Source organism: Vipera ursinii (genome assembly GCF_947247035.1).
Source record: "Vipera ursinii genome assembly, chromosome: 2".
In the NCBI taxonomy this organism is placed as follows: Eukaryota; Metazoa; Chordata; class Lepidosauria; order Squamata; family Viperidae; genus Vipera; species Vipera ursinii.
This window is the reverse complement of record NC_139513.1, coordinates 291,405,088-291,428,013: the sequence shown is the minus strand read 5'-3', so window position 1 is coordinate 291,428,013 and position 22,926 is coordinate 291,405,088. Positions and strand designations below refer to the sequence as shown.

At 44.6% G+C, this 22,926-nt stretch overlaps 1 protein-coding gene across 2 annotated transcripts in view; it reads left to right on the top strand.

Moving 5' to 3' along the window:
- The window catches only part of FAM219A (family with sequence similarity 219 member A), a 53,576-nt gene that overhangs the window by 12,992 nt on the left and 17,658 nt on the right, over positions 1-22,926 (top strand). For both annotated transcript variants that reach the window (XM_083354911.1, XM_083354910.1), the window contains exon 2: positions 16,315-16,414. In XM_083354911.1, coding sequence (XP_083211037.1) covers positions 16,315-16,414 — 100 coding nt within the window. The remainder of the gene's footprint in view (positions 1-16,314; positions 16,415-22,926) is intronic.

The window sequence follows — 22,926 nt, the reverse complement described above, 5'->3', positions numbered from 1 at the left end:
CGTTGCGTCTTGTCCTGCCTTCCGGTGCTCTGTAGAATAGGTTGACTTCTTCTCTTTTGTGGCAGTCCTGGGATGGATGGATGGATGGATGGATGGATGGATGGATGGACGGACGGACGGACAGGTATGGTAGGTAGGAATGTGGGTAGGTGAGTAGATAGGTAGAATAACAGAATAATAGAGTTCGAAGGGACCTTGGAGGTCTTCTAGTCCAACTCCCTGCACAAGCAGGAGATCCTCTACCATTCCAGACAAATGGTCATCCAGACTCTTTTTAAAAACCTCCAGTGTTGGAGCACCAGCAACTTCCAGAGGCAAGCCGTTCCACCAGTTAAGTGTCCTCCCTGTCAGGAAATTGCTCCTTTGTTGTAGGTTGCATCTCTCCTTGATTAGTTTTCATCCATTGCTTCTTAGTCCTGCCTTCAGGTGCTTTGGAGAATAGGTCAGCCCTTTCTTCTCCGTGACAGCCCCTCAAAATACTGGAAGTAAGACTTGGTAAAAAGCTCTACAGCAATTCCACAAATCTGCAGAATTAGAGCTGACAGGTTTACCTTTGGCTGAAAGTGGTTCTTTTCATCTGCCTTTAAATATACGGTACATTTCCATTCTACACAACCCTAATCTTCTCGTTTTTGTTTCTAAACCAGCTCTTCAAAACTATGTAGGAGACTTGATTAAGCAGCTTCCCGGCCTCAGCTGAACACTCAGAGATAAAGAAGCCAGCTGCTTTGATCTCAGGAAAAGAAAAGTTATTATCTGCTAGGATTGATTTTGATCACTTGATATTAATTGCTCACCGGTGAGCAGTATTGCTTTGGGGCCACCACGAGAAAATAATGATAGAAGCGATAAAGGTAAGACGCCCGTTGGCTGATGAGATTTGTCAAGATTCTCCAACTCGCCGAGAGGCGAAGCTTCTAAGAAAGCAAATTGCTAATCCAACGCGGCAGGCAAAGTTTGAATTAGAAATAAAAAGGCATAGAGAATTTCTCAAGTCATTACCTTGCCTTGGAGCGTTGCATTCAGGGGCCTGGGAATTTGTAAAAATAATTACAGGTAGTTGTCTGAGATTCTCAGTTATCTAGGTCATAGTTATCCCAAAGGTGCTTTTTTTTTCCAGGAGGCAACTAGACTTTGTTTTTCTTTGAAGACGTTTCGCTTCTCGTCCTAGAAGCTTCTTCAGCTCTGACTGGAATGGTGGGGAATGGAAGGATTTATACTCCTTGCAGACAGCTGGTCATTTGCATTCTTTTAGAGAGTCGTTGAGGCCACCTGGAGGTTTATCTGTGTCCTCAGGGTCACCTGAGTGGTGCAAATGGGTGGGGGGCTTCCTTGGCTGCAGGATGTTTCCTGCCATGGGTCCCTTCACTGTTAAAGACAGGAACAGGCTGTTGCAATGTTTTCTGGAAATCTGTTCGTACTCGCATGACTTATATGCAAACTACAGGAACCCATTTGCGCCCTTCTTCAACCGTGAAGGGACCCAGGGCAGAAAAACATCCTGCAGCCAAGAAGGCTCCAGACCCATTTTGCACCCCTCAAGTGACCCTGAGGACACAGACAAACCTCCAGGTGGCCTCAACGACTCTCCAAAAGAATGCAAATGACCAGCTGTCTGCAAGGAGTATAAATCCTTCCATTCCTCACCATTCTAGTCAGAGCTGAAGAAGCTTCTTGGATGAGAAGCGAAACGTCTTCAAAGAAAAACAAGAAAGTTCAGTCTACAACATAGTCCTTCCAGCAGTTCCAAGGAGGTTCCACACCCATTTGTACTATTCAAGTGACCCTGATGACAAGATAAACCTCCAGGTGGCCCCAACAACTCTCTAAAAGGATGCAAATGACCAGCTGTCTGCAAGGAGTATAAATCCTTCCATTCCCCACCATCCAGTCAGAGCTGAAGAAGCTTCTTGGATGAGAAGCGAAATGTCTTCAAAGGAAAACTAGAAAGTCTAGTTGCCTCCTGAAAAAAGCATCTTTTGGGATTACAGGTAGTCCTTGACGAACAGCAGTTCATTTAGCGGCTGTTTCAAACTTACAATGGTGCTGAAAAAAGGCACTCGTGACCATTTTTCACACTTATGACCATTGCAGCATCCCCACGATCGAAATTTAGATATTTGGCAACTGAGTCATATTTACGACAGCCACAGCGTCCTGGGGACACGTGATCCCCTTTCGCGACCTTCCGACAAGACGAGTCGATGGGGGAAGCCAGATTCCCTTAACAACCGTGTGCCTAACTTAACATCTCGAGTGATTCACTTCATGGCAGCAAGAAAGGTCGTAAAATGGGGCAAAACTTGCTTCGCTGTCTTGCTTAGTAACGGAAATGTTGGGCTCAATTGAGGTCGTAAGTCGAGGACCACCTACATTCTCAGAATCTCATTCTCCCTGGTCTGCTTACATGACGAGCAATTTCAGAAGAGAACAAGACAAGGATCGACTCATCCTTATCCAAGTTCTAATGGTACAGACGGTGTTCGTTCTTCTGGAAGATGGCCAGCTCCATCTCGAAAGAGTCCATCGCGTTCCAGCTTCTCCTTTTTCATTCATCTGATAAGCTTTGGTCACCGACTTGAGAAGTCCACGTTCCTTCCCGGATTATGTCACCGTGAGCCAACGATGCAGAAAGTTCTCACACAGAGAAGTCTGTCTTGGGGGAGAAAAATTCAGTGGCCTTAAGGTGTCCAAGCCTTTTTCCACCCTGTCCTTCTCGACGCTTTGAATGTTACACAAATGTTTGGCAGCCGTCCAGCAGAAGCCCCCCAAAAAATTCAGTGCTACTTCTGACATTTCTTTGGTATCTTGAAAACTTCCCCTTGCTGTGCCGTTGCGTCTGTTTTCCAGGTCTACTGTTCCTGTCCTGGAATCCAACGCAGGACCCAAAGCGAATAATCAGTGCTTGCCGCAGTGCTTCTTAAACAGCACATACTGATGGGACTCTCTCCAAAGAATATTAACAGGACATCAGAGTTGGAAAACCCTGTACCATTTCAGACAAATGACTGTCCAGTCTCTTCTTGAAAGCCTCCAGGGTTGGAGCAGCCACAACTTTTGGAGGCAGGTTGTTCCACTGGTTAATTGTTCTCGCTGTTAGGAAGTTTCTCTTTAGTTCTAGGTTGCTTCTCTCCTTGACTAGTTTCCATCTGTTACTTCTTGTCCTGAATTCGGGTACTTTGGAGAACAGGTTGACCCGCTCTTCTTTGGGGCAGCCGCTCAAATATTGGAAGACTGCTATCATGTCACCCCTAGTCCTTCTTTTCATTAAGGTAAAGGTAAAGTTTCCCCCGCACATGCGTGCTAGTCGTTTCCGACTCTAGGGGCCGGTGCTCATCTCCGTTTCAAAGCCGAAGAGACAGCGCTTGTCCGAGGACGTCTCCGTGGTCCTGTGGCCGGCATGACTAGACGCCAAAGGCGCACGGAACGCTGTTACCTTCCCACCGCAGTGGTCCCTATTTTTCTACTTGCATTTTTACATGCTTTCGAACTGCTAGATTGGCAGAAGCTGGGACGAGTAACAGGCGCTCACTCTGTTACGCGGCACTCGGGATTCGACCCGCCAAACTGCCGACCTTCTGATCGACAAGCTCAGCGTCCTAACCCACTGAGCCACTGCATTATTAAGCTAGATATACCCAATTTGTGCAACCTTTCTTCATATGTTTGAGCCTCCAGTCCCCTAATCACCTTTGTTGCTCTTCTCTGCAGTCTTTCCAGAGTCTCAGTATCGTTTTTATAGCATGGCGACCAAAGCTGAATACAATATTCCAAGTGCGATCTCACCAAGGCCTTATAAAGTGGTATTACCACTTCCAATACCATATATTAAGAATAACCCCACCCAACAAAGGGATATACTCCTATTTATACATCTCAGAAAGACAGGAGAGACTAATGCATAAGCCCCAGATCATGCAAGCATACGTCTTCATAGGTAAAGGATCTCACCTTACTGTAGTTAATGGAGCTCAGGTTACTTCCTGCACCTGTTTTCATTCAGAAACCAAAAGGAAGGAATAAAACAATAATATAAGGAGGAAAACATCACCCATAAATCAAGAGAAGGGGGCAGCATGGGAATGCCAGATGCCAAAAGGAAAATAAACATTTCCCATTACAAATCTATTATTGTTCTAATATGATAAGAAACTGTGGCCTTCTATGTCTATATATCAGCTTGATTTAATCAGTTCCACTCACCTAAGGGCTGATTTTTCCCCCTACACTTTTTTAGTTTCCAGTTAAAACATTTCTTTGTGTATGTGAGAATTTCCAGCCAGGAAAAGATGAAATAAAGGCCTTTATGAAGTTATAATTAACCTTTTCTTTCCCCCACCCTTCTTTCTCTTCTTACCTGGACCTATGGTGAATATTTAACAAATACCTGTAGAAGAGAATATTTATATATCAGGGTTGAACTGTGGGGCCCTTGGTGCTTTCTGAGCCTGGTGATTCTCTTGCAGACATTTCCTTACCCAGGTAGGTAACATCATCAGTGCTTCAGTGCTAGAAGGAAGTGGGGTTTGAGAGAGGGAGGAGGAGAAAAGAAGAAGAAGAAGAAGAAGAAGAAGAAGAAGAAGAAGAAGAAGAAGAAGAAGAAGAAGAAGAAGAAGAGGAGGAGGAGGAGGAGGAGGAGGGGGGGGAGGAGGAGGAGGAGAAGAAGAAGAAGAAGAAGAAGAAGAAGAAGAAGAAGAAGAAGAAGAAGAAGGAGAAGAAGGAGAAGAAGAAGAAGTCGTCCTTGGTGCTCTCTGAGCTGAGTTATTTTCTTTCTCACTGCCCAGCTAGGTAACATCATCAGTGCTAGAAAGGAGTGGGATTTGCTCTCTACTTATATTTATTTTATTTTATTTATTTTATTACATTTATATACCGCCCTTTCCCGAAGGACTCAGGTGGCTTGCCTTGTCAATGTGGGTGGGAGTGTTGTTTTCTTCTTGGTAGTTCCTTAATTAAGCTATTGTTTAGCTTGTTTGCCTGATAGTTCCTTGATTGGGGTATTCTTTACTTCTTAATTTTTGGTGTGATGTCAGTCTTGGTGCTAATCTCTGCTTATCTGGGTGTTGATTGCCGATGAGATCTTTTGGCCGTTTCCTTTTCAGCTTTTTCGTTGCTTTTAAATGGTGCGGAAATGTTGTCTATCTCTATGTGCCTGTTGATGGTTGATTTGTCTTGAGTGCCAGGCTTCCAGGAGTTCTGAAGGGTTTGGGGGACTTGACTTGATCTAGGATGCTCCTCATTTCTCAATTAAAATTATGATTGAGTCTGTCCGCATGTTGTAAAATTAAGAGATTTCATCCTGTCTTTCGACTGCTATTTGGTGTTCATGGATGTCCTCTGCTAGTCTTCTGCCCATTTTGTCCTAAGTAGTGGCTGTTATGGTCCTTAACGCCATATATTGTAGATGGCTCCTGTTTTTGCTTCTGGGGCTGCTAGGTCTTTTGGTTTGCTTAGCTAGTTTTGGAGGGCTTGAGCTGGTTTTAGTCTGTGGGTGGTTTCTGAGACATTTTGGTGCATGGCAGTGTTATCCTTTCCACAGTCCGTGTGGGTGTGCGTTGCAGTGGGTTAAATGTACTGCGACTTTGATTAATTATTTCCAAACCGATGGTGAAGCTTGTTTTAAAATAGTTGTTCGGATTGGTACAACTTAAATGATATAATCCTTGACTTAACAACCATTCATTTTATGACTGTTTAACATTGAAACAGCCCTGGGGGGGGGAAAGCGACTTAACAGCCAGTACTCACACTTACGACCGTTGCAGCATCCCCAGTGGCACGTGATTTGTTTAACAGCTGCAGCAAAAAAGGTCAACAAATCAGAAACGACTGACTTAACAGCCACTTTGCTCAGCAGTGGAAATTCTGATTCCAATCATGGTCGTAACTTGAGGAACAAGTTATTCCCACCGCAGTAGGTCGGAATAAATCATTTTTTTTCCCTCAGGGGTAGGCAACCTCGGCTCTTTTAAGACTCGTGGACTTCAACTCCCAGAATTCCTGAGCCAGCCATGCTGAGGGAAAAGGGAGAGGTTTCCAAGCTGAGCCATGCTGGCTCAGGAATTCTGGTAGTTGAAGTCCAGGAGTCATAGAAGAGCCGAGGTTACCTACCCCTGCTGTAAGTCACTTTTTTCAGTTCCATTGTAACTTTGGTCACTAAATGAATTGTAAGTTGAGGACCACCTGTAAACCTTTTTAAAGCCCCGAATGGCCAGAGAACATTTGAAACTGGCTCAAACAGACAGACAGCTCCCTTATTCACTCGAGTATAAAAGTTAAAAGTCGTTGGCGCTGTTTGAATTTGTTCTACCAGCAGCAAGATCTGACTGCTGGCCTAGTGATGGATTGTATTGCAAATCAGGGCTGTTTGCAGAGGAGGAGAGGACCTGGAGCTTATGGAGCAAAGGAACTGGATGAGGCTGTCGGCAGGCCCAGAGGAAGAGAGAGAGGCTTTTGGAGGAGTTGGTGGCGGCGGCAGCGTGCTCCAGGGGCGAAGAGAAGCAAGGCCTCTTTAAGGAAAAGGTGGAAGAGTCGTTGTCAGAATACAAGCTAACTTGAGGGCTAATCCACATGGAGCCCCATTTCCATCTGTCCTGTTTGCCATCATTCACTCCCTAGAGACTAAAATGGACAATGTGAAATTTGAGCGGGCCACGAACAAGGAGTATATAGCGGAGGTGGTGACCCTTTGAGAGCTGTATGCAACGAAATTTCATTTTGATGTATGCCGATTGGTGTACATTCAAAGTGACAATAAAGTTATCATTATCATAAGGAGGGGAAGCACAAGCACAAACAGACTTCCAAAATTCTGTTATTACAGGTAGCCCTTGACTTATGACCGCCCTGGAGCCCAGCATTTATGTTGTTACGCGAAACATTGGTTCAATGAATTTTGCCCTGTTTTATGACCTTTCTTGCTACAATTGTGAAGCGAATCACTGCACTTGATACGTTCGTAACCCCGTTTGTTAAGTGAATCCTGGTGTCCCTATTGACTTCGCTGATCAGAAGGTCACAAAGGTTGATCACATGACCTTGGGACACAGCGACGCTCATAAATAGGAGCCAGTTGCCAAGCACCTGAATTTTGATCATGTGATTATGGGGATGCTGCAAAGGTGAAAAACGGTCCCAGGTCGCTTTTTTCAGTGCTGTTGTAACCTTGAATGGTCACTGAATGAGCTGTTGTAAGTCGAGGACTACCTATATAGCCAGACTCAATCAAAGAAGTTTTAGCGTTCCAGTGGTATTGATTTTCTGATCTACAATTCCTATCCGGGCTGACCATACCTGCTTTGAGGTTAAAAAAAAATATAGCGTGAATTAATTAATTAATTAATACCAGAATACTAGTAATCTCTTATAAACCTAGTTTATTTATTTATTTATTTTTATTTATTAAATTTTTATACCACCCTTCTCCCGAAGGACTCAGGGCGGTGAACAGGGCATATAAATAGAAATACAAAAGTTAAAAAAAGGATTAAATAATTGCCCAATTAAAACAATCAGAATATAAAACCTATTAAAACCCTCACGTTCCCCCATCAGGCCAGGCCAGCTTGTTTGAATAAATGGGTCTTTAACCCGCGCCGGAAGGAGTGAAGATCCGGTGCCATCCGGAGCTCAACCGGCAGTTGGTTCCATAAAGCCGGGGTGCCCACAGAGAAGGCCCTCCCCCTGGGGGCCACCAGCTGGCATTCTCTGACCGGAGGCACCCTGAGGAGGCCCTCTCTGTGGGAACGCACAGGGCGGAGGGGAGTCGACGCCGGCAGCAAGTGGTCCCCGAGGTATTCCGGACCCATGCCATGTAAGGACTTAAAAACCATCACCAAGACCTTGAACCTCACCCGGAAGACAACTGGTAACCAATGCAGCTCGCGGAGCAAAGGTGTAACATGGGAGTACCAGGAAACTCCCAAGACAACTCTCGCGGCCGCATTCTGTACCAGTTGGAGCCTCCGAGTGGTCTTCAAGGGAAGCCCCATGTAAAGAGCATTGCAGTAGTCCAGACAAGAGGTCACGAGCGCATGAGTGACCGTACACAGGGCATCCCGGTCCAGATAGGGCTGCAACTGACGCACCAGGCGAACCTGAGCGAAAGCCCCCCTAGTCACGGCTACTATGTGATCTTCTAGAGTAAGCCGTGAATTCTAGGAGGACTCCCAAGTTGCGAGCCCTATCCACTAGGTGTACAGTATTTGAAAGAATAAGCCATAATTTAATAGAATGGTTCCTCTGTCTCAGGGCGCAAAGATCGTAACTGTATGAAATCTATAAAATGTCCTTAACTGGAACTCAGGATAGGAATCTATCTGAAGAAGCTTTGACGTCAACCTATAACAGAAAACTAAGGACCCAATATAAATTTCATAACAAACTGGAAAATCATAAGGTCTAGGGGGCCTTCCTGACTACAATTGATTTAATCACAATCAGAATTTCTTGTACAAAGAGACAAGGTTAATAATCTCATTTTCTCCCCAGGCAGTAGCTACAGACTCTCATATCTACCTCTTCAGGTCTTGAAGAGAGATTGGAACTATATTATTTGGAATACAGTAAGCATACAGTAACAGGCAACAGGGAGAAAGCAGAGCTGCTTAACTCCTACTTTGCATCAGTCTTCACACAACCTGCCAAAAACAAACCCACTGCAAAAGACAAATTAGAAACAAAAATTAAAATAAGCAAGAGAATGGTAAGAGATCACCTATCTGACCTTGATGAATATAAATCACCGGGACCCGACAGATTACATCCCAGAGTTCTGAAGGAGCTGGCAGATGTTATCCCAGAACCATTGCACCCTATCTTTCAAAAAACCTGGAGCACCTGAGGATTGGAAAAGGGCTGATATGGTTCCCATCTTCAAGAAAGGGGGGGGGGAACGGTCCCAGGAAACTACAGACCAATCAATTTAATATCAATACCTGGGAGGATCCTAGAACAACTCGAAGGAAACCAAGTTATAACCAGTAGCCAGCACAGGTTTGTTAGAAACAGTTCATGCCAAACCAAACTTATTTCATTCTTCAACAAAGTGACTAAACTAATAGACCAGCAACTTACTATGGACGTAGTATACTTAGATTTCAGTAAAGCATTTGATAAAGTAGACCACAACCTACTCCTTGGTAAGCTAGAAAAAAGGTGAAATAGACAACATCACCACCAGATGGATCTGCAGCTGGCTTGCAAACCGTACTCCACGAGTAGTCCTCAATGGTACTACATCCACATGGAGAGAAGTAAGCGGGGTACCACAAGGTTCCATCTTAGGCTCAGTACAATATCTTCATCAATGACTTAGATGAGGGAATTGAAGGGAACTCATCAAATTTTTTATTTATTTATTTTTTATTTTAATTCCATTTATATCCCGCCCTTCTCCGAAGACTCAGGGCAGCTTACAAGCTTAGCAGTAGCCTTCATTCTATGTATATGCCTGCTTGTTAGGGCTTTCACACACACACCCCAAGCGGCATTATTACAAAGTCAGCTTAATTGCCCCCAACAATCTGGGTCCTCATTTTACCTACCAGGATTCACTTAACAAATTTGCAGATGACACCAAATTGGCAGGAGTAGCCAACACCCCAGAAGACAAACTCAGGATCCAAAAAGATCTTGACAAACCTGAACAAGGGGCCCTGTCCAACAAAATGAGTTTCAGTGTGGAGAAAAGCAAAGTTTTACATTTAGGCAGGAAAAAACAAAGGTACAAGGACAGATTGGGTGAGATCTGGCTCCAAAACAGTAACTGTGAGAGGGACCTTGGAGTCCTAGTGAACGATCACTTAAACCACGAACCAGCAATGTGCACCAGCAGGCAAAAAAGCTGCTGCTGTTTATACAATCCTGGGTTGTATAAAAACAGAGGCATAGAATCAAGATCACGCTAAGTATTAGCATCACTTTATAAAACCCTAGTAAGACCGCACCTGGAATACTGCAGCCAATTTTGGTCCCCATATCACAAAAAAAGATGTTGAGAGTTTGGAAAAAATTCAGAGAAGAGCACTAAGATGATCAAAGGCCTGGAGATTAAAACAGACGAAGAACGGCTGCAGGACTTGGGTTGGGCTAGTCCACAGGTCTGCAACCCGCAGCTCCAGAGCCGCATACGGCTCTTTCAGCCGTCTCCTGCGGCTCCCAGTCCTCTGCCATGTGCAGTCCCCCCAAAAAAAGTGGGAGTAAAAAAGTTCACCCAATCAATTCAAATATGCAGGGTAGGTGCATATCTCGCCTTGGCTCCACTCTTCAGTCAAACCCTGTTCTGCGCATGTGCGCATGTACGCGCATGTGCACACATTTTTTGCGGCTCCCAGTTTTTCCTTTTGTGAGGGAACCGGTTCCGAGTGGCTCTTTTGCTGTTTCAGGTTGCTGACCCCTGGGCTAGTCTAAAGAAAAGAAGAAATAGAGGGGAGACATGATAGCAGTATTCCAGTATCTGCCATACCCACCTGGCCCCCTGAGGGCAACCACAATGCTGATGCGGCCCTCAATGAAATTGAGTTTGACACCCCTGGGCTACACAGTCACTTGTCTCAGATGGTATTGGTTCTCCTGCTTGAGCAGAGGCTGGACTAGAAGACCTCCAAGGTCCCTTCCAGCTCTATTCTATTTAAGTCAAGGCGCTTTTCCAGGAGGCAACTGGATTTTCTTGTTTTCCTTTGAAGACGTTTGGCTTCTCATCCCAGAAGCTTCTTCAGCTCTGCCCGGATGGTGGGGAATGGAAGGATTGATACTCCTTGCAGACAGCTGATCATTTGCCTTCTTTTAGAGCAAAGGCTCCCTTAATTGAGAAGGAAACGGCCCTTGCCAGCTGCCGAGGCCGGGAAGCAGATTTTTGTACAAAAACACTGCACCGAGGCTGCAAGTGAGAGCCGCGGAGAACAATTTCTTTTCTTTTCTTTTTTTCTCTCTTCTCTTTTTTTCCGTTAAAAGCAATACCTCGAGTAAATCTAAGAGACTTTGAAGGAGGAAAAAGTCATCACGACTCATCGGTGATTCTCGCTGTGTTAGAATTCGGTCTCTCTGGGCAGCTTTTGTGCCAGGATAATGTAAAAATAGCCCTCTACGTGAACCGATAAACAGACGGTGGATCCAATCGTTACACAGAATGGATGTCAGGCGCCCAGCCTCCTTAGCCCAGAGCCCAAGAGAAGAGCCAGCTTTTCACGGTCCTCCAGAACGCCATCGCTGTGGGGTCCTTGGTGCTCTCTGAGCTTGGGTGCTTTCCTGCATACAGTACGTTTTAGGACCCAAGTAGGTAACATCTTCAGGGGGAGGAGGAGGAGGAGGAGGAGGAGGAGATGACTGTGGAGTGCTTGGTGCTTTCTGCGTGTGGCTGTTTTTTTGCAGGCAATTCATGACCCAACTAGGTAAATCTTCAGAGCTAGAAGGGAGAGGAGGACAGGAGGGGTGGAGTGGAGTGTGGGGTCCTGGGTTCTCTCTGAGCTTGGTGGTTTTCTTGATGACATTTCATTACCCAATGAGCACTGATGACATTACCTAGTTGGGTCATGAAATATCTGCAATAAGGCAACCAAGCTCAGAGAGCACCAAGGACCCCACAGACCTCCTCCTCCTCCATACTGCACACCTCTCTCCCTCCTAGCACTGATGTTATCTAGTTGGCCATGAAACATCTACAAGTAAACCACCAAGCTCAGAGAGCACCAAGGACCCCACAGACCACCTCCTCATCCTCATCCTCCTCTCTCCCTCGTAGCACTGATGAGTTTACCTAATTGGTCATGAAACATCTGCAAGTAAACAGCCAAGCTCAGAAACCACCAAGGACCCCACAGTTCTCCTCCTCCTCCTCTCCACACTGCACACCTCTCTCCCTCCTGGCACTGATGACATTACCTAGTTGGATGATGAAACGTCTGCAAGTAAACAACCCAGCTCAGAGAGTACCAAGGATCTCACAGTACAACCCTGAGCTACTAGTATTCTCTTCTACCAGTAGCACACATGGGTGTGAAACACTTCATAAAGTATTTAAACGGGAGAAATCTGCATGTAAGCAAACCTCTCCCAAGAAGCAACTTTTTTTCTTTTTCTTTTGCACAAATGCCTACCACAGCACGTCTTATTTATTTATTTATTTTTGGGACTTATATGCCGCCCTATCTCCCGAAGGACTCAGGGCGGCTAACAACAATAAAATACAGCGATACAAAAGTTAAAAAGAATTAAATTAACAGCCCCAATAAAATCAAATTAATTAAAGATTAAAAACATTTTAAAAATCCCTGTCGTCAGTCCAGACAGTCCACTGTCTTGCCCGTCAGTGTGAGATACAAGCCACCCAGTAACAGCGAGCTGGATAGAAAACAGCCGAAGAAATTGGGCAGAAAATGATAGAGCTAATGATCGTGGTTGCACACCTCAAATTAAACAAATATCAGCACACCATAGAAAGCCTCAGAGAGGAATTAAGACGGATCGCCCCAAGCCTTGATGATATTAACTAGTTGGCCAACACAATGTCTGCAAGAAAACATTAGCACCACTACAAACTGGTAGTCCTTGACTTGCAGTGACCGTGTGAAGTTACAATGGCACTAAAAAAAAGGGGGGGGACTTATCACCATTTTTCACACTTACAACCATTGCAGCATCTCCGTGGTCATGTGATCAACATTCAGACATGGGCAACCAACTCCTATTTATGCCGTGTCCTGGGGTCGTGCGATTACTTGTGACCATCTGACAGACAAAGTCAATGGGGAAGCCAGATTTCGCTTCACGACCGCGTTGCTACCTTAACAACTTCAGTGATTCAATTAACAGCTGTGGCAAGCAAAGTCGTAAAATGGGGCAAAACTCACTTAACAAACTTCTCACCTAGCCACATACATTTGGGGGCTCAACTGTGGTCCTAAGGACCACCTGTCTTGCCTTGGCAAAAGCACCCTTGAAATACTTGGCTGTTGTGACCTTTCACCCGTCAGCATGGGGGCCGCAATATTTTGTGCCAAATCCCGAGTAGTCTCCAAAGGTAAGCCCCATGTAAAAGGCATGGCAGTAGTCTAGCCTAGCAGGAATGAGATTCCCGTTACCAGGGCCTCCAAATAGCTGCCCCCTTCCTTCCAATGAAAGCTGAGCAAAGGATCCCAACCGAGAGTCAATAAATATTTAAGAACAATTAAGTAAAAAAAATGTTTTAGCGCTGGCCAGAGAAGTCCTTAAATGTTCAGAGCATTAAAGAAGACTGTATTTTGCACGTGCTGTTCTCCATTTCTTAACCTGAAACTGCGCATGCAGTTGGTTCTCAGTGAGGAAGGGTTGTTGTTGTTGTTGTTGTTTTTTAAATAATACAGTTCGTTCTGCTTACAGTAAAGCAATTGATTTTTATTTCCAGCTTCTGTTTTTCAGGGATGCCAAAAAAGCTAAGATGCATTGCTCAGCTCTCTCCTTGGCAGGGAAATGTTTGCAAAGTTGCTTCAAAGAATTCGATATATTTCTATTTTTAAAAATGTGATTTTTGCTCTCCTTTATAATTCCAGGAAGCGCTGAATATAATCTACAGGGTCAGTCCTCGACTTACTACCGCGGTGGAGCCCAAAATTTCTTTCTTTTTTTTTAATGGATTTTATTAGTTTTTATAGAGTTAGGAATAAGGTGGGGTTAGGGTTGGGGTTGGGGTTGGGGTTTTTCCAAATAACATTCTCAATATTTAAAAAACAATTTCATATTAGGTAAAGGTAAAGGTTCCCCCGCACATGCGTGCTAGTCGTTTCCGACTCTAGGGGCCGGTGCTCATCTCCGTTTCAAAGCCAAAGAGCCAGCGCTTGTCCGAGGACGTCTCCGTGGTCATGTGGCCGGCATGACTAGACGCCAAAGGCGCACGGAACGCTGTTACCTTCCCACCGTAGTGGTCCCTATTTTTCTACTTGCATTTTTACGTGCTTTCGAACTGCTAGGTTGGCAGAAGCTGGGACGAGTAACAGGCGCTCACTCTGTTACGCGGCACTCGGGATTCGACCCGCCAATATTTAAATATCTCAATATTTAGCAAACAGTATAATGTCCGGGTTCATGTGGTTAACAAACAATAATAGACCAAATTTTCCTCATCCACGCAAATAGCAGGTAGTCCGCAACGTGCCACAGTTTGTTTAGTGACCGCTCAAAGTTACAACGGCACTAAAAAAAAGGTGACTTTTGACCGTTTTTCACATTTAAGCACGATTGGTTTATTTATTTATTTATTTATTTATTTATTTATTTATTTGGTTTATATACCGCCCTATTCCCAAAGGACTCAAAGGTTAAATGGGTCACGGGATCAAAATTTGGACGCTTGGCGACTGGCATGTACTTCGGACAGTTGCTGTGTCCTGGGGTCACATGATCCCCTTTTGTGATCTTCCTTTTATATATATATAAATTTTATTGCTTTTTATAGGGTTAGGGATAAAATGCGGTCAGGATTGGGATTGCAGTTAGGGTTGGGGTTAGGGTTTGCACAGATAATAATAATAATAATAATAATAATAATAATAACAACAACAACAACAACAACAACAACAACAACATTTTCAATATTTAGCAAACAGCATATTGTCTGGGTACATGTATTTAACAGTAATAGGTACAGTTAATTATGATAAACAGTGTTGATTAATCACTCAGAAGCCTTCTTCTTAGTAATATATATTCAAGATTACATATCACATGCCTTTCCCTCTGACTCGTTTTTCTAGCCAATGGTAAAAAATTTCTCATGTTCTAAAGTACACCGAGTCTTCTTTCTGTTTAATCTCTAAAGTCAATCTATCCATTTCTGCGCACTCTAGAATTTTCTTAATTAGTACGCCTTCAGTTGGTAACTTTTCATTTTCCCAATGTTGGGCAGATACGATCCTTGCTGCTGTTAATACATGTAGTATTAAGTATATGCAATCTTTCTCGTACTTGGCTCCTATTATCCCTAACAAAATTTGGATGCTTGGCAACTGGCACCTACTTAACGACGATTGCAGTGTCCTGGGGTCACGTGATCCCCTTTTGTGATCTTCTGACCCGGTGACCTAACTTAACAACTGTAGTGATTCCCTTGGCCACTGTGGCAATGGGGCAAAACTCACTTAACAACTGTCTTGCTTAGCAGTGGAAAACTTGGGCTTAGGTGTGGTCGTAAGTGGAGTACTACCTGTACAGGTAAAAAGTGCTTTTTAAAAGATCTTGCACAGAGATACTGACAGGACTGCCTTTTCCATCCAACGTTGATCGACTTCACTTGTGTGTCACCAGAATTCCTGCTTGAGCAGGGGGCTGGACTAGAAGACCTCCAAGGTCCCTTCCAACTCTCTTATTCAGAGTACCTCTTGCTTCCTTCCCTGTTTCCGTAAAATCATACAGGTGGGGACATGGGAGACCCTGGTTTTGTTTTATGGCATCTGACTCTGGAATAGCACTCCCCACAAATATTGATCCAACTCTCCTGTTGTCGGTTGTGTGTATGTCACTAGTAATGGAGCACTTGAGGTGTGAAGTTTTGCCATGGAATTTTATTGGTTTTGTAATTGTATTGATTTTTATCTACGGTGGATGTTTTATGCTGTGTTACAGATGGCTTGCTGGACTGCCAGGGGCTCTTCCCAGTTGAAGGGGGCATAAATCTAAATAATAACAAAGGAGAGCCAGTTTGGTCTAGCGGTAAAGGCATCAGGCTAGAAAGCAGGAGGTCGCGAGTTCCAGTCCCACCTTAAGCAGGAAAAGCAGCTGGGTAACTTTGGGGCAATCACCAGGAGACAGTGTGCTCTAGCCCCGCCTTACCCATGAAAGCCATTGGTGTGGCCTTGGGCCAATCACTAGGAGACTGAAAGTTCTAGTCCCGCCTTAGGCATGAAAACCAGGTGGGTGATTTGGGTCAATCACCAGGAGACTGTGAGTTATAGTGCCCCCTTAGGCATGATAGGCAGCTGGGTGACTTTGGGACAAATCACCAGGAGATTGAGAATTCTAGTCCCACCTTCAGCATGAAAGCTGACTGGGTGACTCTGGGCCAATCGCCGGGAGATGGTGAGTTCTAGCCCTACCTTAGTCATGAAAGCCAACTGGGTGACTTTAGGCCAGCCCCTCTCTCTCCGCCCAACCCACCTCATAAGGGTGTTGTTATGGGAAAAATAGGAGGAAGACATGTTGGATGTGTTCACCACCTTGAGTTATTCGTATAAATAATAGGCAGGATATACATACATAAATAATCTAATGAAATATTTAAAAAAACAATGGCAATCCTGATGGCTTTTGTGGTTTTTGTTTCCCCCCCCCCCTACCTTTTAATAGGATCCAGCAGCAGCCTCCCTCTCGGACAGAGACTGTGATACGAGGGAGGCCGAGACCGTAGCCATGAACTACAAACCATCTCCTCTACAAGTCAAACTAGGTAAGTCCTGGCCGATGAACTACTAGAGCAGGGGTCTTCAGACTTGGCCTTTTTATGACTTATGGACTTCAACTCCCAGAATTCCTCAGTCGGCCATTTTGATGAAACTGCGGGCTTGGATGCACACCAGGGGTCTTCAGACTTGGCCCTTTTATGACTGGTGGACTTCAACTCCCAGAATTCCTCAGCCAGGCAATTCTGGGAGTTGAAGTCTACCAGTCATAAAAGGGCCAAGTTTGAAGAGCCCTGGACTAGAGGTTTGCAATGTCTCCCTTTAGCCGTTGGCATACGTATTGTCCTATATGCATAGATACATATATCCATCATGCTACTGGTAGTCCTTGACGTACGACCGTAATGGAGCCTGCACACATTATGGTCGTAAATCATGACACTGGTACAGCAGGTCGCCCACAAGACCGATAAAAGATTTATGACCTTTTTTTTTTGCCATGGACAGCAAACTTCACTGTTGCTAGGTGAACCAGTTGTTTGCCATGGGCCGGTTTTACCAAAAACTGTGAGCGTATGTTGTTTTTCATCAAAAATGGCGCACAACGTGGTCGCATGAATGGTTGCTGCCTGCCCGAAATGTGGTCACAGGACCATGGTGACCGCTGGTCATTGGATCTTCAGAACCAGGTCGTAGGTACCCCTGGGGAGGTCCATTGTAACTTTGAACCGTCACTAAACAAATTGAGGATTACCTGTATTTCTTTTCTGGGGAAGTGGGGTTGTGCCAAATGGAGAAATTGTCAGTGAGCAAAATTAAAAGCCTGTAATAAGAAAATGAAACATAGCTCAACGTAATTAAAGGAGCCAGTTTGGGCTGGTGCAGGGGTAGGCAACCTCGGCTCTTTTATGACTCGTGGACTTCAACTCCCAGAATTCCTGAGCCAGCTGGCTCAGGAATTCTGAGAGTTGAAGTCCACAAGTCATAAAAGAGCCGAGGTTGCCTACCCCTGGGCTAGTGGTTTAAGGCAGCAGGCTACAAAGCAGGAGATCATAAGTTCTAGTCTCACCTTAGACATGAAAGCCCCCTGGATGACTTGGGCCAAATTATCAGGAGACGGTGAATTCTAGCATGAAAGCCATCTGGGTGACTTTGGCCAATCACCAGGAGACTGTGAGTTCTAGTCCTGCCTTAGCTGTGAAAGCCATCTGGGTGACTTTGGCCAATCACCAGGAGATTGAGTTCTAGTCCTGCCTTAAGGCATGAAAGCCAGCTGGATGAACCAATCACCAGGAGACTGTGAGTTCTAGTCCTGCCTTAGGCGTGAAAGCCATCTGGGTGACTTTGGCCAATCACCAGGAGACTGTGAGTTCTAGTCCTGCCTTAGGCGTGAAAGCCAACTGGGTTACTTTGGCCGATCACCAGGAGACTGTGAGTTCTAGTCCTGCCTTAGGCATAAAAACCAGTGGGATGAGTTGGGCCAATCACTGGAAGATGGTGAATTTTAGTCCTGCCTTAGGCATGAAAGCCAGCTGGGTGATTTTGGACCAATCACCAGGAGATGGTGAGTTCTAGTCCTGCCTTAGGCATGAAAGCCAGTTGGATGACTTTGGGCCAAATGCCAGGAGATGGTGAGTTCTAGTCTCGCCTTCGCAATGAAGGCCGTCTGGGATACTTTGGGCCAGGTAACAGTGAGTTTTAGACCCGCTTTGGGCCCGTCATTCTCTGTCAGCCCAGCCCACCTCACAGAGTTGTTGTTATGTCGAAAATAGGAGGAGGAAGGCAGGTAGTTCTTTGTTAAAAGGGATGCAAATAAACAAACAAAAATCCGGTTTGCCCATTACCACTCCCTTCCCTTTCTAGCCTTGCAAGCAATCTCTGCTTTCATTCCTTCGCGTTTTGCCTTTCCTTCTGCAAACTTTTGGTTCTTTCTCTCTCTTGGAGCATCTCATCCACTCCATTCTTCCTTGATTCCTGTCTCACGGAGAACAACAGGGATGCAGAGCAGAGAACAGTACTTGCTTGCTGCCCTGCATTGCCCCACGTCTCCCTTCTGGAAATGGCAGCTCCCCCTTTCTCTCTCCCCCCCCCCGTTTCCTTCCGCTTCTCCTCCGGGCACAGCTCCTCCCTCCTCCCCGAAAGAATTTCTTTGCTAAGCTGCTTTCCACCTCTGACGTGTTTCTCTTCTGCTGCAGGGAAATGGAGTTTGTGGGACTAAAAAAAAGTTCAGCCAGACCTTCCAACTCCTTGAGAGATTTTTTTTTCCCGCAAGAAAAAAAGGAAGGTCTGACTGAAACTTTTTTTTAGTCCCACAAATTCTATGGAAAAAAGGTGCCGGAACGCCATGGATGCATCATAGCAAAACCGCTATGATGCTACCTATATATATCTTTTTATATTTACCTATATCTATCTATATCTCTATATTTATATCTCTATATCTATCTATATCTAATATATATATATACATATATATATGTATATACGCACAGTTACTCATGCGCTTGTGACCTCCCGTTTGGACTACTGTAACGCTCTCTACATGGGGCTGCCCTTGAAGACCACTCGGAGGCTTCAACTGGTGCAGAATGCGGCTGCGCGAGTTGTAATGGGGGTCTCCCGATACTCCCATGTGACACCTCTACTCCGTGAGCTGCATTGGCTTCCGGTTGCCCTCCGGGTGAAATTCAAGGTGCTGGTTATCACCTATAAAGCCCTACATGGCCTGGGTCCGGGGTATTTGAGGGAACACCTGCTGCCGGCATCAAACGCCCTTCGCCCAGTGCGCTCCCACAGGGAGGGTCTTCTCAGGGTCCCGCCGGTAAGAGATTGCCGGTGGGTGACACCCAGGGATAGGGCCTTCTCAGTGGGAGCGCCTGCCCTCTGGAACCAGCTGCCGGTGGAGCTGAGGACTGCCCCCGACCTCCGATCATTCCGCCGGGGCCTGAAGACCTGGCTCTTTGAGCTCTCGGGCCCAGGCTGAGGAGAAATTTATTTTAATTGGGGTTTTTAATAGTACAGGGTTGGTTTAATCTTTTTTAAATTGGTTTTTAACTTTTGTATGGTTGATTTTAACTCCCTGTAAACCGCCCTGAGTCTTCAGGGAAAGGGCGGTATATAAATGCAATAAAATAAATAAAATAAAATAAATATATATATACATATATACATACATATATATATAAAGGTAAAGGTTCCCCCGCACATGCGTGCTAGTCGTTTCCGACTCTAGGGGCCAGTGCTCATCTCCGTTTCAAAGCCGAAGAGCCAGCGCTTGTCCGAGGACGTCTCCGTGGTCATGTGGCCGGCATGACTAGCACGGAACGCTGTTATACATCTATACACACACACACACACACACACACACACACACACACATATATATATATATATATATATATATATATATACACGCACACGCACACACACACACACACACACACACACATATATATATATATATATATATATATTGCTCAAAAAAATAAAGGGAACACTTAAACACAATGTACTGTATTTAATAGTAGGATGTCTTGTGTTCCCCTTATTTTTTGAGCAGTATATGTGTGTGTGTGTGTGTGTGTGTGTGTCTAATTACACTAAGATACATAGAGAGAGAGAGAGAGATTAGATATAGTTATAGAGATAGACAGATATAGATATATGCTGTTACACCATATATTTTTGGGTATATGAGCAAACCACCAGTATTTTGTTTTGAATCTAGTTTTTGCATTCAAACCACACCCCTTCAACAGCCATTAATTCTGCTCGCTTTACATGTACACTTCGAATACTTCACCTCCGCTGCAGTCAACTTAACTTTTTATGTTTTTCCTGTGGTACCCAGCCTTCATTTCCATATATCAAAATGGCAGAAGCATGCTCTTACACACAGCTATTTTCACTTCTATCAACAAGCATTAATTCCTTGCAATAAATCTCATAACACCCATTACTTCTCTCCCATCACTTATGCATCGTCCCATTTCTCCATCTATTTACCAAGGTGCACGAAATCATCTCGATGCTCTAATTTTTCGTTACTTATACATAAACGTGCATCCTTTCACTTCGTTTACCCTGTCAGACGTGCAGCCTCGGACTTCGATATATTCCTTTTCGGACCCAGGCTTCTCATTTGCATTATGCAATTATGCTTTAACATATGCTGAAAACCACTCAGTTCTTTAGATATCATCTAAAATGTTATCAGCTGCATACAAAAATGCACCTGTATTGATGTTCCCCGAAATGCCACCATTTAATGTGTAAAATCCCTAATTGGATAGTGAATATTTGCCTCCAGGAGTTCTAGGTCCTCCAACAGGGGAGGTTTTTAAGAAGAGACTGGGCAGCCATTTGTACGGAAAGGTCGATGGCCTCCTGCTTGAGCAGGGGGATGGACTAGAAGACCTCCAAGATCCACTTCCAGCTCTATTCTGATTTATTTTTATTTTATTTATTTTAATTCCATTTATATCCCGCCCTTCTCCGAAGACTCAGGGCGGCTTACAAGCTTATGATTGATTGATTGATTGATATGGTATAGGGTCTCCTGCCTGAAGAGGGAGCTGGACTAGATGATCTTCAAGGTCCCTTCCAGCTCTATTCCGATTGATTGAAATGGTATAGGGTCTCCTGCTCAAGCAGTGGGTTGGACTAGAACAGGCATGTCAAACTGCCGGCCCGCGGGCCAGATGTGTCATGCCGAAACTGCGCCTACCCCATTGCCGGCAATGGGGAAAAAGTCACGATACGTCGTGCGACTTCATGTGACGTCACGAGTTTGACATGCCTGGACTAGAAGATCTCCAAAGTCCCTTCCAACTCTGACATTCTGTTATTCTCTTAATGGACCAGCGGAACAGCTTGCCTTCAGAAGTTCTGGGTGCTCCATCACTGGAGGTTTTTAAGAAGAGATTGGACCACCATTTGTATGGAATGGTTGAGGGCCTCCTGCTTTAAGCAGGGGCTTGGGCTAGACTAGACGACCTCCAAGGTCCCTTCCAGCTCTGTTTTTCTGTTATTTTGTTATATTTGACTAACGGCGGGCGGGACAAGAAGTAATATAAGCCTTGGGAGCTGGACTAGCCCTGGAAAAGAAACCTCGATCGAAATGGGCCTTGCTCTTTTGGAAAAGCAAATTTTAAGTTCCTGCAGTCCTGACCCCGTCTTTGTAGCCTATTGTTGTGTTGCTGCCTGGGAACATCTTAGTGTGTATTTGCAACAAACAGAAGCTTGTAGGAAATCCCCGAAGACAAAACCGCATGGAGCAAGAAATGGCAGCACTTGAGAAGATGAAAGAGCTTGGAGGCTTGCAATAGGAACCTGGCAATAGGAACCTGGCAGAGGATATAATTCTCTGAGAAAGACTGGCCAATTGCATGTTGCAAGAAGATTAAAGAGTCTTGGCTGTTGGCTACGCATTTGTATGAATAATTGAAACAAATGGGTATCAGCTTGTGAAATTACGATAGAACATCTTCCAAGATTTAGTAAGCCCAGGGAGAGCTGTTCTTCCCTGCTAATCCAAAGTTGCTGCCATGAACAGCTACAACTAGATTGCAATGGACCTTGGACGTCCTGGAAAGGACACTCATGAGCTTAGGAACCTAGTGGAATTTCATCCATCTCTCCAGTCCAATTATAGAATAATAGGGTTGGAAGGGACCCTGGAGGTCTTCTAGTCCAACCCCATGATCAAGCAAGAATCCTTCTACCATTTCAGCAGTGTGCAGCAGCCGCCAGAAAAGCTAATACAATCCTGTGTTGTATAAACAGAGGCGTAGAATCAGGATCGTGCGAGGTATTAGTTCCGCTTTTAAAAAAAAACTGGAATACTGCAGCCAATTTTGGTCACCATACTACAAAAAAGATGTTGAGACTTTGGAAAAAGCTAAGAGAAGAGCAACTAAGATGATCCTGTCAAGGTAAAAAATCACCTTTGTAGAGGGCGACGGACCGTGCTTCAGAGAATGCATGATACACTTGTAGGAAGGCAAGAAAAACACGACGCATAATCTTACTAAATACCTTTTACTTACAAAATATAAAAACTAAATATATATTATACAGAGCTAGCTAGCTTCATCCTAACGTAACAGACAGTAACAGCAAAGTGAAGAAAAACAATACAGATAATAACTCTGGGAACTTCTTCTAGACATGCGCACTAAACAGACTGAAACCATAACATAGCTAGTCATATGGAATTCACTATGGTTACCAGATAAGTTATCACAACAGGTGCAGAGAACAGGGGAAAATGTACAGTTAGAAATGAACTTTTCTGACGAACAAAAAAAAACGTGCAGTGACATTCCCCTTCTTTCGTCAGCAAAGTGAAGACTCAAGTAAGGCACATCTTCTCACGCAGATACTCATGCTGGGCTGTAGGAAGTGGTTTGTTCAGCATGTCAGCAATTTGATCACGTGTAGGCACATACTGTAATGTCACAAAACCTTGTTTAACCAGTTGCCTTATGTTTTGATATCGGATGTCAATGTGTCTGGACCTTGAACCTGTAAAACGTGTTTCAGAAATATAAACCACAGA